The sequence below is a fragment of the Mirounga angustirostris genome, unplaced genomic scaffold, assembly GCF_029215605.1.
Source record: "Mirounga angustirostris isolate CCGP_5_RB_7025 unplaced genomic scaffold, mMirAng1.0.hap1 SCAF_10, whole genome shotgun sequence".
Taxonomy (NCBI): domain Eukaryota; kingdom Metazoa; phylum Chordata; class Mammalia; order Carnivora; family Phocidae; genus Mirounga; species Mirounga angustirostris.
This window is the reverse complement of record NW_026991718.1, coordinates 75,371,204-75,387,313: the sequence shown is the minus strand read 5'-3', so window position 1 is coordinate 75,387,313 and position 16,110 is coordinate 75,371,204. Positions and strand designations below refer to the sequence as shown.

Below are 16,110 nucleotides of genomic sequence, written 5' to 3'. Positions count from 1 at the left end.
CAATGAAGTTCCTTACTGTCTAACTAAAACCAGAAATTAAGATTCTGTACATTTCTGTGGGAAAAAAAAGTACTGCAGTACCTCAAAAAACTAAACACTGAATTTTTAAAAATACATTATCCGGCAATTCTACTTCTGGGTATGTATTTAAAAGAACTGAAAGGAAGGTCTCAAAGAGATATTTGAGCACCCATGTTCACAGCAGCATTATTCACAACAAAAGGTGGAAGCAGGCCAAGTGTTCAATGGCCGATGGATGGATAATGGATATACAGATATACAATGGAATATTACTCAACTTTAAAAAGGAAGGAAATCCTGACTCAGGCTATAACATGGATGAATACTGAGGACACTATGCAAAGAGAAATAAGCCAGTCACAAAAAAACAAATAGCATATGATTTCACTTATATGAGGTATCAAGAGTAGTCAAACTCACAGAGACAGAAAGTAGAATGATAGTTGCCAGGGGTTGGGGGAAGGGAGAAGTAGGGAGTTGTTTACCGGGTATGAAGTTTCAATTTTCACAAAATGAAAACGTTCTGGAGGTTACTCGCACAACAGTGTGAAGAGACTTAAGATTACTGAACTGAACACTTAAAAATGGTCAAGATGGTAAGCTCTATGTATATATTATCACAAAAACTTAATAAATTTTTTAAAAATTCCCTATATTCAAGTCACTGATATTCAATATTATAATACTGTATTCATGTTATTTCTGGGATATGTTGTAAATTCTCTGATTAGAGAGTTCCTCATCTGTTAAAAAGCCTTGTTGGGTGAACTACACATTCACTTTCAAGTACCAATTGGTATTGTGAGCTTGCATTAATTAGATGCTCTTAGAACCACATTTTGATTTCTTGTAATCCTTAAAAGAATTAGCATCAGGTGCTAATTAAAAATAGTCAAATCTATCCTTCAAGGCAAGCTATAAGGTAATACTAACTGCAAAGGAATGATTCTCAAGGAACAGTGAGACACTGGAACGTATGAGCAGACAGTAAGGATACGTTGTTTTGCTGCTTAGTGTCTACTGTCTGATCTTTTTCCAGTCCCTCTACTACTGTGGAGAAGGAAAAAAACCACTACCACAGATGAAATTCTGAGACAAAGTTTAATTTTTAAAAACTTTCTCCATTGCAGACTATTTTTAAAGTATTATGCTTACCAGGGAAAATGTGGTTGGTGGTTGAGACTAGTTAGATGGTCCGTATAGTATGCCACCTATGTCATCTGAAGGAGGCACAAACATTTGTTTTATGTTCACACACTTGTGAACCATCACCTCTGCTTCTCATTCAATAGTTCCTTTCTCTGCTCACAGCTGAAAACCTTCCCAACATTTTCAGCCCCCTTTCAGTACCCCCACTGCACACCACTTTTTTTAACCTGTTGATAACTTTTTTTTTCATTTACCAATGCTGAAACCTGTTTAGAACTTCACAAACTCACCAACTCAACATCAAGATTGTCTTTTCCTGCTCTTCTCCATCCCCCCAACTCTTTTTTTTTTTTTTTAAGATTTTATTTATTTATTCATGAGAGACAGAGAGAGAGAGGCAGAGGGAGAAGCAGGCTCCCAAGGAGCAAAGAGCCCGATGCGGCACTCGATCCCAGGACCCTGGGATCATGACCTGAGCCGAAGGCAGACGCTTAACCATCTGAGCCACCCAGGCGCCCGATCCCCCCAACTTTTACCCAACCTAACACCATAGGTCAGAAAAACCTATTGGCTCTGGTTCTTACTTCCTTCTCTAGTTCACAATCTGGGACAAAGACACCTCTCCCAACACCACCAGGGCTCTAGATGTAAAACTGAAACAATACAACCAACCTCCCTCTATTGCCCTGGGTGAGGGCACTGTGAGGACGCCATGAAGACCCAGGGTTAGTGTGCACGGCTAACCTCCTCGATACTTAGAAGATGTGTCATGCACAGCTATTAGTGTTATCTCTGCCCTGGTTTCCCACAACCCTTACTTCATGCCCCTTGATCTTGACCAATAAACACTGTGTTACTACACAGTTCACTCGGTCTCCTGCTTCCTCCATTCCTGCCTTTGGGCAGTCTTGCCAGCTGCCCTTTAAGCTTGGAAGGGTCTCTCCTGGCATCTGCCAAGCTACAATTTCAAATGCTTCCTCCTTACTCATGTCTGCCTGCCTGCTCTCCACATGAATGACCGGGAGGAGCACCGTTCCTAGAGTGGAACTGGTCTGGGGTACAAATAAGTGATGCAATGAAATCCAGAACACTTTTGGCCCATTAAATAGTTGAGCTTAGAAATTTCAAGATTTTCTTACTGCTCTTCATGGTCCTTCAATCTAGGTGGCAAATGCCCCACTGACGTCTAACAGCCATCACTGCCAACATAAATCTCTGTTATCTCCTCGACCCGACATAAGAATCACTCATCTCTTATATTAATTCAGCTTTGGACATTGAATCCCTCTTCTTCCACTCCCAACCCAATGGTTTCCAAACTTGCCTGATCATAAGAATCATGTGTGTGGCATGTTAACAAGGCAGATTCTGAGGTCCTTTCTCAGATCTACACACTTCAAGTTTTCATGACAGGAGACCAGGAACCTGTATTTTAAACAGTGCCCCCTCAGTAACTCTTGTGTCAGGTGAAATTGAGAAACGTCTGACAGCCTGTCAGATCTTCCTGGGTTTTTTTTTTTTTGTCACTGTCCTAACAGCCAGAGGTCAGAAGACACAGTAGCCAGATGACCTAGATTATTAAGAGTTTAGTTATGAAGACTCTACCTACTCTACCCATGCTGATAATTTGACTTAAAATTAAATACTATATGATTCTGCATGCCAAATTTTCAGATTCAGATTTGCTGGTTGTATCTTGCTGGTCATACTGCAAGATTCTGGGGATGAAGTTATACTGTTTCATATTCACTCAATGCTTAATTAGTACACTATGGAGCATTTAATTGGAACTTAATTAAAACCTTACTGATTGATCAGTAAAGGCACCACCCAAATCAAAGAAAAACAAAACAAAACCCTAAAAACTCCGTATCTTAGAGCCTACCTGAGTAGCACTGAATCCTTCCCTCACCATCAGGTTAATGAGAATGAGAATGCAAACTTAGGGTTTGCCTCTTGGCCTGAAAGAGGAAGGCAATTATTTAGTGATTTGGCCAGATTTCTAGAAACTATTGTTATGCCTTGTCTGACTGCCTAGATTTCTCATAATAGAGTCAACTTCCTTTCAGGATTACTGCTTTGACCCTGTGTTCTTTCCACCGTCATGCTGGGGAGATCTCAGAGTTAATGATTTGCATCTGATAGTGCAGCATAAAAATTCGAGTGGCAGGCCTACTTTCAGGCAAGGACACACAGGAACACTTCTCAGAAACTAACAGAAGTTTCATGCTGAACACTGCAAATGTTGAGGGGTGCTTATTTCAAAACATAAGTCTTCAAAACATGAAGGCCATTCTAGATTAAAATATAAATGAATTATATCAAACAAGAGAATGCAGGGCCCTTTCTAAAAAGTGCAAGATTACCAGTTATATAATATCCAGAAAAATAAAGTTGAATGAACAATATGAAGCCAATTTAGTCAAGAAGTTAACACTGAAAACAAGTTTCAGTGGGGACGTTATCACAGCTATGTTCGGTATCACATTTTTCAAAAGGATGAATCCATTCTCTGTTCAATAAAAAGCTTCAAAGGTAAACAATGAACGGCCCGTATGATGAGATCTATCCGTGAAACTGAGCAGATTTCTAAATCAGTGCATAGACCAGGCTATTTATAAACTCGACTTCCCATCAACCTCAGCACGATGTCAACTAACAATAACAAGTTAATGTTTTCCAGTCATCTTCACTGTACCACTTGATTGCCAGCACTTGGGCCAAGGTAAACTCAACAGTAACAAAAGAGCTAACATCACAATCAAAGAGTAAGATTAATGAATACTGCATCTCTGCTTTGAAGTGAACACTGAAAATCATGCCCTTAACATACTCTTTTTTTCAGCTGCTGGACTTCAATTGTGCCTACTGGTCTATATGGAGATTTGAAGGCAGAGTTTATAAATATTCTCCCTATTTGTAATGAACCACAAGCTTCAGTCCCTGAGGAACTTTTTAAAATGAAGAACATCCTCTCCATAAAATTATAAAGTGTATAACTCCCCCAAATTATCACACACAATTCCTAAACCTGACCACCATTCCTAATTAAGGTGTTTTTTTTTTTAACTGAAATACAACTTAAAAAGTGCCAAGTCTGAAGTGTAAAGCTTAATGAATTTTTATATCTACTTATAGTTTTTACTTATAATAACATAACTCAACAAATGATTCATTATATAAGATTATTATAAATAATCACATTTGTTCTAAAAAGTCCCTTATAACATTCCTTTGCATTGGTGGTTAAATGGTAGAATTCCCACCTCCCACACTGAATTAAATGTTAAGAGCAGATACTGAGTGTTCATAATACAACAAATAGCAGCACTCACTTTTTGTGGAGGGGGGGGGAGAACCTTTAGAAGTATAAATAATTTGCCTCTTTATATTAAAAAATATACAGTAAAAAATGGTCTTACAAAAATGTAGACAAAAAAAGAAAAACCAAAATATGTACCTTTTGCTACAAAGAAGAAATATCATTGACTCTGATTTTCAAACTCTGATTCTTTTTTTAACTCAACCCTGAACACATCAACCCTTCAGTAAACAGAACGAATTAAACCTTTACAGTTTTTCCAACTAAAACTGTTTTACTGACTGTGCACCAAATCACTTCAGTCTGTTTTCCAAACCTCCACAATTTTTTGGTCACTTAATTGCTAAAAAAGTCCACTATCATTCCCTTTCCTGGTACGCTAAGAAATCACTTGTCATTTTAGCAGCTATGTTTATGTGCTACCTCTCCCCATTGTTGAAATATCTACCACCCAAGCTAGTGATGGATTATAAAACCCAGGCCCAGGATATACAACTCATCCTGGATTTCTGATGGTTGAGATAACTCGTCCCTAGGTGTTAGGTTTTTGTCACCACTCATCCAAACACACTCTCCCATCTTCTAACTGCCTGTTGTCACCTCCTCATGATAAAAACTTCTTCCTTGGTAGGCTACAACGGCGATGTGCTCAGTTAAACAAAAGTGTACTTATCAGTGGCAAATATCTAAGAAATAGCAACACTTCCTGGATACAAAGTAACTGGGAAAAGACCAGTCTGAATGCGCAAAAAATCTTTGAAAGCAACAACAGTTTTTAAAGAGTTGCTGGTCTATTATTCAATATGGTCAGTAACATGAACTACACTAAACACAAATAACTGTCAAATAGTATATCTGTTAAGCTGAACCTGAATAAATAAATTCAGAAGATTAATTTGTAATGGACATTCACGGAGAAAAGTAAATTGTGTGCAATCTTCATGTCAGAATTATAAAAAACGAAACTCTACAACAGTAAAATCCAAATTAATGAGATTTCCTCTATAATCCAGAAAAGTCTCACTCTTTTTAATGAATAACGTGAGAGTTGGTGTGGCCATTAAACCTGGAGTTCCAAAGTCAGGAGTTTCTAACCTCTCTGAGAACTTTGCATTGCAGGTGTGAAGGTCCTCAATCTCCACCAAATCAATACAGCTGACAGAGGGAAGCTTCCGTGTTCTGCTGTACAGCATTTCTATGTTCCATATCACCAACAAAAAAAAGGCCATCCAAACTCTACCTCAAAGTCGTAGAAAGTTCAGCCTCCAATGTGACAATATGATGAGTAGAGCATTAGTCTAATAAGTATTTAAAATCTTTAGATTATCCCAGAAACACTTGTTTCCAATGCTACCGATAGGAAAATATAGAGGAAAAGAGAAAACACTATCCTACCCTTTGGATTTTTGAAAAACAACATTAATCTAGTTCATTTATTCAACAAACCTTTATTGAGGGTTTAAGGTCAAATGCAATGGAAGTGTACGAGATAACCGTGACATGTTTTCATGGTTATTCAAAGTACATTATACGGGGCACCTGGTGGCTCAGACGGTTGGGCGTCTGCCTTCGGCTCAGGTCATGATCCCAGGGTCCTGGGATCGAGTCCCGCATTGGGCTCTTTGCTTGGCGGGGAGCCTGCTTCTCCCTCTCCCTCTGCCTGCCACTCCCCCTGCTTGTACTCTCTCTCTAATAAAAAATAAAAAATCTTAAAAAAAAATAAAGTACATTATACAATGTATAGTTTAAATCACAGATGGTGATTCAAAGATTAAAACAAAAAGCCCAACATTTTTAGTATCCCTATGAAAACTGTGACCTTTACAATACTAATAGAACCTTTACAATATACCTTTCATATATACGAGGGTCTGTTTCTCCATTTTGTCCTCTGATCTTTCTTTCTAATGATGAGTTAGTACCATACTTTTCATTAATGTAGAATGATTATAAATATTAATGTACCTTTATATTGTGTTTTAGGGATTTGATGTGCAAGTTGATCTTTTTAAAAAAATTTTTTTTCTAGACACGAAAGCCCTCAATAAAATGTTAGCAAGTCAAATCCAGTAATTAACAAAAAGGATAATACATCAAGAAGAAATGGGGCTTATCTCGGCAATGCAAGGTTGGTTCAACATTCGAAAATTAATGTAATTTGCCATATCAACCCATTTAAAAAAATCTGATTCTCTCAATGGATGCAGTAAAAGCATTTGACAAAGTTCAACATCTATTCCTGATAAAAATTCTCGGTAAAGTAGAAACAGAAGGAAATTCCTTAACTTGGTAAAGCACATCTAGGAAAAACTTATAGCTAATATCCTATGTGATGATGATAGGCTGAATGCTTTCCCCCCTTGGTTGGGAAAAAGTAAGAATGTCCATTCTCACTACTTCTACTCAACATTATACTGGAGGTCCTAGCCAATTCAGTAAGGCAAAAAAAATATAAAGCATGCCAACTGGAAAGAAAAAAAGAAAATTGTCTTATTCACAGATGACATGATTATCAATGCAGTAAAACACTAAAGAATCTACTTTAAAGAGATATAAAACTAGAAGGTTTAGCAAGGTCTCGGAATATGAGGTCAATATATGAAAATTATATTTTCTAAAGACCAGCAATGAACACTTAGAATTTGAAATTTTCAAAAGTTATCATTTTTTTTTTATTTGAGAGAGAGAATGAGAGAGAGAGAGCATGAGAGGGGGGAGGGTCAGAGGGAGAAGCAGACTCCCTGCTGAGCAGGGAGCCCGATGCGGAACTCGATCCTGGGACTCCAGGATCATGACCTGAGCCGAAGGCAGCCGCTTAACCAACTGAGCCACCCAGGCGCCCTAAAAGTTATCATTTTTAATAGTATCAAAAACATGAAATATCTTGGGGTAAACCTCAGAAAATACGTGTAAGATGCATTATCCAAATATTGCGTAGGCCTGTATTTAGTAAACTTGTCTGTAAGGGGCCAGAGAGTAAATATAACAGGCTTTATGGGTCATACGGTCTCTGTTATAACCACTCAACTCTGGCATTATATTATAAAAGCAACCATAGAAAATATGTAAACAAATGGGCATGGCTTTATTTAGGAAAGAGGAGGCAGGATGGATTTCTCCTTTTTTTGCTACTGATTAAAGGTCTCAGACTTAGTGAAGTTACTTGTGAACTTGTAGGCTTTTGTGGGGTGGAGACAAAAATAATTTCTCTCTGGGGCACCTGGCTGGCTCAGTTGGTAGAGCCTCTGAGTCTTGAGCTCAGGGTCGTGAGTGCAAGCCCCACATTGGGCATGCAGCCTACTTTAAAAAAAGATAATAATAATTTCTCTCTAGTGGAACAGATGACCCCAGAGATTTATGATCTGCTGGACATTAAACTGTCTTATATCTAATTTAGCAATGTTATCCTAACACTCTGTTAAATTGCCTATAAATGCCCTAGTTTGTCAGATGCTCTTTGAACTGATTATATATCTTTCTGGTCCCCTGATTAATTAATGAGTTAAATAACATATTTTACACATGATTATTTTATATTTGCCTGCAAGTGATGATTTTACCTTCATGAAAATTATACTTTAACAATGTTAATTCTGCCTTAAGTTGCTCTAAAGATTCAATGTAATCCCAATCAAAAAACATTTTGCCTATTCTCTTACTATTTAGTCTTTCATATGAATTTAACTGTATTGTCAAGTGAAAATTTTATTGGAAATGCATTAAACCCATGTTTAAATTTGGAGAAAACTAACATCTTTGTGATACTCAGGCCTATCAAATACATACAATATCCTTGGGGAAAACTCAAGAGATTCAACAGAAAAGATATTAACAGAGGATCTTTACAAATGATATTATTATTATTATTTTTAAATATTTTATTTATTTATTTGACAGAGAGACACACAGCGAGAGAGGGAACACAAGCAGGGGGAGTGGGAGAGGGAGAAGCAGGCTTCCCGCTGAGCAGGGAGCCCGGTGCAGGGCTCGATCCCAGGACCCTGGGATCATGACCTGAGCTGAAGGCAGATGCTTAACAACTGAGCCACCCAAGTGCCCCTACAAATGATATTACAAATGAGAGGTAGGTGACTGAGTGTAGTTTGGTATAGAACCTACAGAAGTATTGGCTCTGAAAAACCCTGGATCTGCTACTTGCTAGCAGTGTGACCCTGAATAAGTTACTTAACTTCTCTGAGCTTCAGTTTCTCATTGTAAAAGAGCACTCACTTTCTAGCATCATTATGAGGAGTTAATAAATAAATATATGTAAGTACATAAAACAGTGTTTGACACAGACTAAGTACAATATAAGTAATGCCAAACAGTATTATTACAAAGTGCATATGTGGAAATCAATCACTTTCAAAAGTAAAAACAGCACAAGTCAGAAGATAAAACATAAGAAAAGTACTCCAGATAACAATCATAAGAAATATAAAAATAGAACACAAACTCTACATGAAAAAAGCTTTAAAATATGAGGCTAGTGAGGAACAAAAAAGAAATGAATGGAGGGCATGCCGTGTTGTGAAACAGGACAGTAGCATAATAAAGATGTATGTATAGTTAATAATGTGATGTATAAATCTAATGTGATCCCGGGGCACCTGGGTGGCTCAGATGGTTAAGCGTCTGCCTTCGGCTCAGGTCATAATCCCGGGGTCCTGGGATCGAGTCCCACATCGGGCTCCCTGCTCAGCGGGGAGCCTGCTTCTCCCTCTGCCTCTCTCTCTCTCATGAATAAATAAATAAAATCTTTAAAAAAAAAATCTAATGTGATCCCAGTAAAAAATAAAAATAATCAACAGAATGGAAGATGGGGGAATTAGACAAGCTGACTTAAAGTTCATAGGGTACTGGAAAAGTAATGAATGGGAATTAGTCTCCAACATACAGTAAGACATGTTATATAGAGCTACTATGGGCAACTGATGCATAAGGGGACAAACTGTTCAATGGAACAGACCAAAAATCTAGAAAATAAAAGCAGCTGCATCCTGAAATTTAGCATATGACAAAGACAGCTTTTCTGTCAGGAGAGATAAGATGTACTTTTTAACAAATAAAAACCAAACCAAAAAAACCAAAAAACCAAACCAAAACAAAACCCCGTACAATAGCTCATTTATTATTTTATTCTCCTCAGTGACATTAAGTAATTCGCATGACAGTATTTTTAAACTTATAGCTATAAATGACACCATTTATTAAGAAACTATATCATGACAGCCACTATACTGGGAATTTGTACATACAACATCTCTACTCTTTATGCCAACCTTGCAAATTATGTGCTATCATTATTTTAACCAATGGTTAAGCTTCAGTTTAGAATTTAAGTGATCTGCCCAAGGCCAAATATCTAGAAAATGGGGGAGAGAGTATGTTAAACCCAGGTCTGCCTAGATCCAAAACCTCCTTCCATATACCATCCTCTCTCCACAAAATAATCCAGCATGTCAATGAGACTCTAAGAACCGGGCAATAAAAATAGTGCATGGGGCCATCTGGGGTGGCTAGGTCGGCTAAGCATCTGACTCTTGATCTCAGCTCAGGCCTTGAACTCAGGGTCATGAGTTCAAGCACCACGTTGGGCTCTATGCTGGGCATGGAGCCTACTTAATAATAATAATAAAAAAAACACACGAGATTACAACTCTACATACCAACTAGGAATGAAGTAACTAAGAAAACACAGTATCTTCTCTTTATGCTTTTTAGTTTTAAGATGGTAAACACACTGGGGTCTGTGTCTATTTATCCTCTATCATGGACACCTGGCACTTCAGTCATTGGAAGACATCCAAGGTGAATCCACCGTATAGCTCATTCTTTCCGATAAAGAAGAGAGTTAAAGTGAAGCTAGAGCGAGCGTCAACAGAATCTGACACTGAGGAAAATGTTGTAACTGTTTTCGTTTTCTATGTACCAGGTCCCAATGTGGGAAACTGGAAATCTGTATGCCAAAAGAATATAACGCTGGTTATTTTGACTTCCCTCTGCTGGGCATAAACCTCTTGAACTTCTGTCTATTTTTGGGAATTGAGGTATCCCTTTAATCCTGTTACAGAACTGCTGACGGCAGTAAGACAGCAAAGGAAAATCGGCACAGGGCCTGTGCCAGGAAGGTCTCCAAGAACAAGGATGAAACAAAGCACAAGCAAGCAAAAGCATTTTGCAAGAGTTTTGTGAAATCGGTGTCAGTGTTCACAACCCAACAAGAGAAACGCCACCCAACTGCAAGCCATTTCAGATTCAAAAGGGCCCCTGACGCTGGATGGACGTTGTGAAACTCCCAGAGCCAATATTTACAGCAGGGTTAAAGTTGTACTTGCAGAAAACAGAACAGCCCTTCGCTCAGCCTGTCCTCTCCGAGGACTCTACACATAACCAGCAATGTTCTCTTCTGCTTTACTTGCTGTGTATAAAGATACAGTTCAGCGAGTGCAGAGCTTCTGTTTAGACTCTCAGGGACACAGACCCTGCTGTGTACTCTCCTGAAGACCCCCGCCTTTTAAAAAAAGATCCTTCTGATGATGGTTTGTTTTCTACACACAGCGGAAACAGTTGAGCCAACTTTTTTTTTTCTTTTTTTAAATGAAAACCACCTCATCTTCAAAAACGGTCTCCAGTTAGCTCAATTCATTTTCAAAGTTGTCTATGATTCTACAGCTGAATGAATACACACAGAACTAATGTCCCTTTTCCCAAAATGAATTTGGTGTTAGGATTTACTAGAATGCCCCCAGTCAATGACAAAGATCCATTCTCTAAACAGTCAGTCTCAGTTACATGTTAAATTAATGAAGCTTAATTTTATCCCACTTAGAAGCAAAATAACTAACACCTGCTTGGAGTCAACAGTGAGGATTCTGACCGAGGCCCAAATACCACACTCCAATGAAGTCTGATGTCAATAATTATTGACATCTAGCACAGAGGCTCCGGCGATCTAGATGCACACAGCACGCTTACCTCTACCCATCACTATGCTCTGTGAGAAAAGCTGTTCTTCCAAGTGAGAGGACTAGAAAGGGGGTGTACTACAGTGAGTTTTATTTATTTTTAAAGATTTTATTTATTTGACAGAGAGAGTGAGCACAAGCAGGGGGAGTGGAAGAGGGAGAAGCAGACTCCCCGCCGAGCAGGGAGCCCAATGCGGGGCTCAATCCCAGGACCTTGGGATCATGACCCGAGTGAGCCAAAGGCAGACACTTACCCGACTGAGCCACCCAGGTGCCCCAACAGTGCGTTTTAGATGGAACAAAATTCCTGTCCATCCTCACCCAATTCCCCCATTGTCACCATCTTACATTACCATGGTACATTTGTCACAACTAAGAAAGTAAGTGGTATATTACTGTTAACTAAACTCCACACACTTTAATCAGATTTCACTAGTCTACAGCTTATGCCCCCTTTTTGTTCCAGGATCCCATCCAGGTACCACATATCTCCTTTGGCTCCTCTGGTCTGCAGCAGCTTCTCAGACTTCTTCCTTGTTTTTGATGATCTGAACAGTTTTGAGGAGTAGTGGTCAGATATTTTATAAAAAGTCCTCAATTTTTTTTTCTTGGATTAGACGAGGATGACAGGTTTTTGGGAGGAAGACCACATGGGTGACATGCCTTTCTCCTCACATCATAAAAGGGCACATTACATGCAATCAACATGACTTATCACTGTTGAAGTTAGCCTTGATCACATAGCTTAGAGGTGGTGTTTGCTAGATTTCTCCACCATGGAGTTATTTTCCTCACCTCCCTCTTTCTGTCTGTGGAAGCAAGTCACAGCATACAGCTCACACTCAAGGGATGAGGGAAGGGAAGTTAAGCTTCACTTTCTGGAGGAGGGGCTGTGGGGAGAGCAGCTACATAAAATTATTTGGAATTCTTCTGCATGGGAGATTTGTCTCTTCTCCCCCATTTATTTATTTGTATCAGTTATGGATATTTATTTTACACTTTGGGTTATAGGCCCACTACAAAATCCTGGAAAACCCTTATTTGAACTAGTCCTTCTTAAACTTTAATGAGCATACGAGTTGAAGTGGGGATCTCCTGAAAACGCAGATTCTGATTTGGCCTGGTCTGGGGCTTGGCCATGCCCATGCGGCCCATCTGGCACTATCCTTGAATGACAAGGCTCTCTAGCCTGGGCTTGACCTCCGGGAATGAGTGCTCACTCCACTCCACAGCACCCTGTTCCACCTTTGAAAGTTCAACCAGGGATGAAAAAGTAAAATGAAAATGTGTCAGTCCTCAAATCTATACCCAAACAATGAAAAATATTCATTTCAATACCAACTCTGAGGCAGACTTTTTGGTGTCCTTTTTGTTTTTGTTTTACACTAAATTGTAAATGTTTTTAGGCCTCCACTACATATACACACACACAGAGGCCACTTCTACCTTCTCTGTATGAATTTAAAAATGACTAGACTTGTTGTGACCGATGTGGTGATAGCTGAGATTTAACCTCTGAAATGGACAGACACCTGGAAGCTGTGCATCTCTACTCACTCTGTGCTCTCCTTCAGGAGGGAAAAAAAGTAAACATTAGAGGGGCGCCTGGGTGGCTCAGATGGTTGGGCGTCTGCCTTCGGCTCAGGTCGTGATCTCAGGGTCCTGGGATCGAGTCCCGCATCGGGTTCCCTGCTCGGTGCAGAGCCTGCTTCTCCCTCTCCCTCTGCCACTCCCTCTGCTTGTGCTCTTCTGTCTATCTCTCTGTCAACTAAATAAATAAAATCTTTTTTTTTTTTTAATTTTTTTTTTTTTTTTAAGATTTTATTTATTTGCGAGAGAGAGAATGAGAGACAGAGAGCATGAGAGGGAGGAGGGTCAGAGGGAGAAGCAGACTCCCTGCTGAGCAGGGAGCCCGATGCGGGACTCGATCCCGGGACTCCAGGATCATGACCTGAGCCGAAGGCAGTTGCTTAACCAACTGAGCCACCCAGGCACCCTAAATAAATAAAATCTTAAAAAAAAAAAAAAAAAAAAAGTAAACATTAGAGAAACCACAAATAAGGAAAAGCTAGGACAAAGGGAGATTAAGAAAGTAAGTCATACATTCAGCCTAAACAGATGAAGTGAGCCTTTAAGACACATTTGCAAAACAGTGTGGTCCTCCTTCTCTCTCTAATGAGGCTGAGGAGTCTGGAGGAGTGGGGTGCATGAGCAAGAGCCTCAGCACTGCTTAGAGATTATACAGTGAAGGGCACTGGTACTGATTTTCTTCAGAAATCTACCTCCTGGTACCTTTTGATTCAGTGGCCATGGATTATATGACATCTGTAATTCACTATCAGGGTTTCCTTCAAAGAACATGGACTCGAATTTCTAGCACCTTAATTTTGAATACACACACACACACACATATGAGCATATGTTCAATCATAAATTTTAAAACAAATTACTGCCTTGCATCTCTGTTCTCTAAATACACATCTGAAAATCAAACCTGATGGCTGAATTTTCTCTCAAGTAGTTTGACTGATGATCAATGAATACTGCTTCTCAGTATGAAAAGAATAGTTTGCTAACTGGACTAGGAAGTGTCTCACATACTTGAAAAAAATCAATTATAAAATGAGAAATTGCATTTCAGAAACAATGTGTTAGATATAAAAATTACTATATATCCTGTAATAGAAGAAAGGAAAGGCATAAAGTCTATTTGCTATAAACTGACTTAAACTTGGAATAAAACCTGTCTTACCATCAACATGAAATAAAGATACTTTTTAAAGGCTTAAGTGGTGAATAAGGAAAAAAAGTCAAAAAGCACATTTAAGACGTTAATTATACTGATTTCTTTGAAGATTAACAAAGGTGATGGAATTTTCTGGCACTTATAAATTCTTCAAAGTCACAATTTAAAAAGCCCATTAAATCCACCTGATACAAAAAAATAACCAAACAACTTTAGAGCTTTTTTTGGAAATGTAATTCTCAGAAAGTTAATTAAAGATATCCCCCTCACCAGAGAGTTTACTTTAAGATTAACAAGGCATCTCAAATAGGAGACTAACCAAGATCCTTAAGAAAATAGAGGATTACCTATTCAGTTATGAACATGGGTACAAATTAAAATCTGATACCTGTATATACCTAACAACTCCTCCAGAGTGCCATTAATTCAAGTATTTAACATACATCCCCTTCATTAATAAAGAAAAAAAGTGGAGGATAAAGCAGGAAGACAACAGTCTACCTCGTTTAGCTAAACAAACAAACAAACAAAAACCACACATGTAGATTTAGACTTGCTAGGAATCTAGCAGCAGACTGCAGCAGACTACACTCAAGAGAGATCCCAGAACTCACCCGTGCAGAGGGATCCCAGAACTCATCTGCACATAGAGGCTATGACTAAGGAGACTTTAGAACAGTTTCAGAGGACCCCCTTCTTGCCCTAAAAAACATTCTTCCCTGCTCTCTCCTGGAGACAGAAGATCTGGCCATTAGAGTCACTCCATTTTATCTCACTTTTAGTTTTTACAACTATCCCCCCAAAACTATTTGTTTCTCCATTTTACAGAGTAGAAAACAAAGGCTGAGAAATCTAAGCTGTCAGTGGAACTGGGACTTGAACCCAGATAATTTTAACTCCAGAGCCTTCTCCCTCAATAACTATTACATTAAACAGAACTACTAATTTGGAAAGGAAAGACAAATGAAGCACAAGAGCAAAGATTAAACCTAATAATCTAAGAGCAAAAGTTCGAGTATGGGACATGGAGGAAGGGGTTCGGGGTAGCTAGGGAGTCAGCACTCCACTAGGAGCTGGATGCATACATGATTTTGTTGAATAAATGCATTATATTATCTGAGGGTCTAGTGGATCACAGGAATAAACAAAGCAAAGAAATAAAAGCATTTATATGAACAACTATATGGCAACAAATTGGACAACCTAGAAGATATAGATAAATTCCTAGAAACATGCCTAGAAACCCACCAAGACCGAATCAGGAAGCAGAAAATCTGAACAGATCAATAATGATGAGTAAGGAGATTGAATAAGTAATCAAAAAACCTCCCAACAAAGAAAAGCCCAGGACAGATAGTTTTACTGGTGAATTCTACCAAGCATTTAAAAAAGAATTAATGCCAATCCTTCCCAAACTCTTCCTAAAAATTGAAGAGGAGGAAACACTACCAAACTCATTTTACAAGGTCAGCATTACTCTGATACCAAAGCCAGATAAGAACACTACAAGAAAACTGCGGGCCAACATCCCTGGTATAGATGTAAAACTATTCAACAAAATACTAGCAAGCCAAATTCAACAGCACATTAAAAAGATTTACACCATAATCAAGGGGGATTCATCCCTCAGATGCAAGGATGGCTCAATATATGCAAATCATCAATATGATACATCACATTAATAGAATGGAAGATAAAAATCATATGATCATCTTGATAGACACAGAAAAAACATCTGACAAAATTCAATATCCATTCATGACAAAAATGCTCAACAAACTGGATTCAGAATGAACATATCTCAACATTAAAAAGCCCACATTTGACAAGCCCATAGCTAACATCATGCACAAAGTAAAAGGTTGAAAGTTTTTCCTTTAAGATTAGGAATAAGACAAGGGTGC

General features: G+C 38.6%; 1 protein-coding gene across 15 annotated transcripts in view; it reads right to left on the bottom strand.

Annotated features, from left to right (window-relative positions):
• The window catches only part of THADA (THADA armadillo repeat containing), a 325,846-nt gene that overhangs the window by 118,994 nt on the left and 190,742 nt on the right, over positions 1-16,110 (bottom strand). Inside the window, exon 30 of one of the 15 annotated variants that reach the window (XM_045885101.3) lies at positions 1,064-3,131. The exons of the other annotated variants lie outside the window; for them this stretch is intronic. Coding sequence (XP_045741057.1) covers positions 3,090-3,131 — 42 coding nt within the window. The 3' untranslated portion in view covers positions 1,064-3,089. Of the gene's footprint in view, positions 1-1,063; positions 3,132-16,110 lie in introns of those variants that run through there. 15 annotated transcript variants of the gene reach the window in all.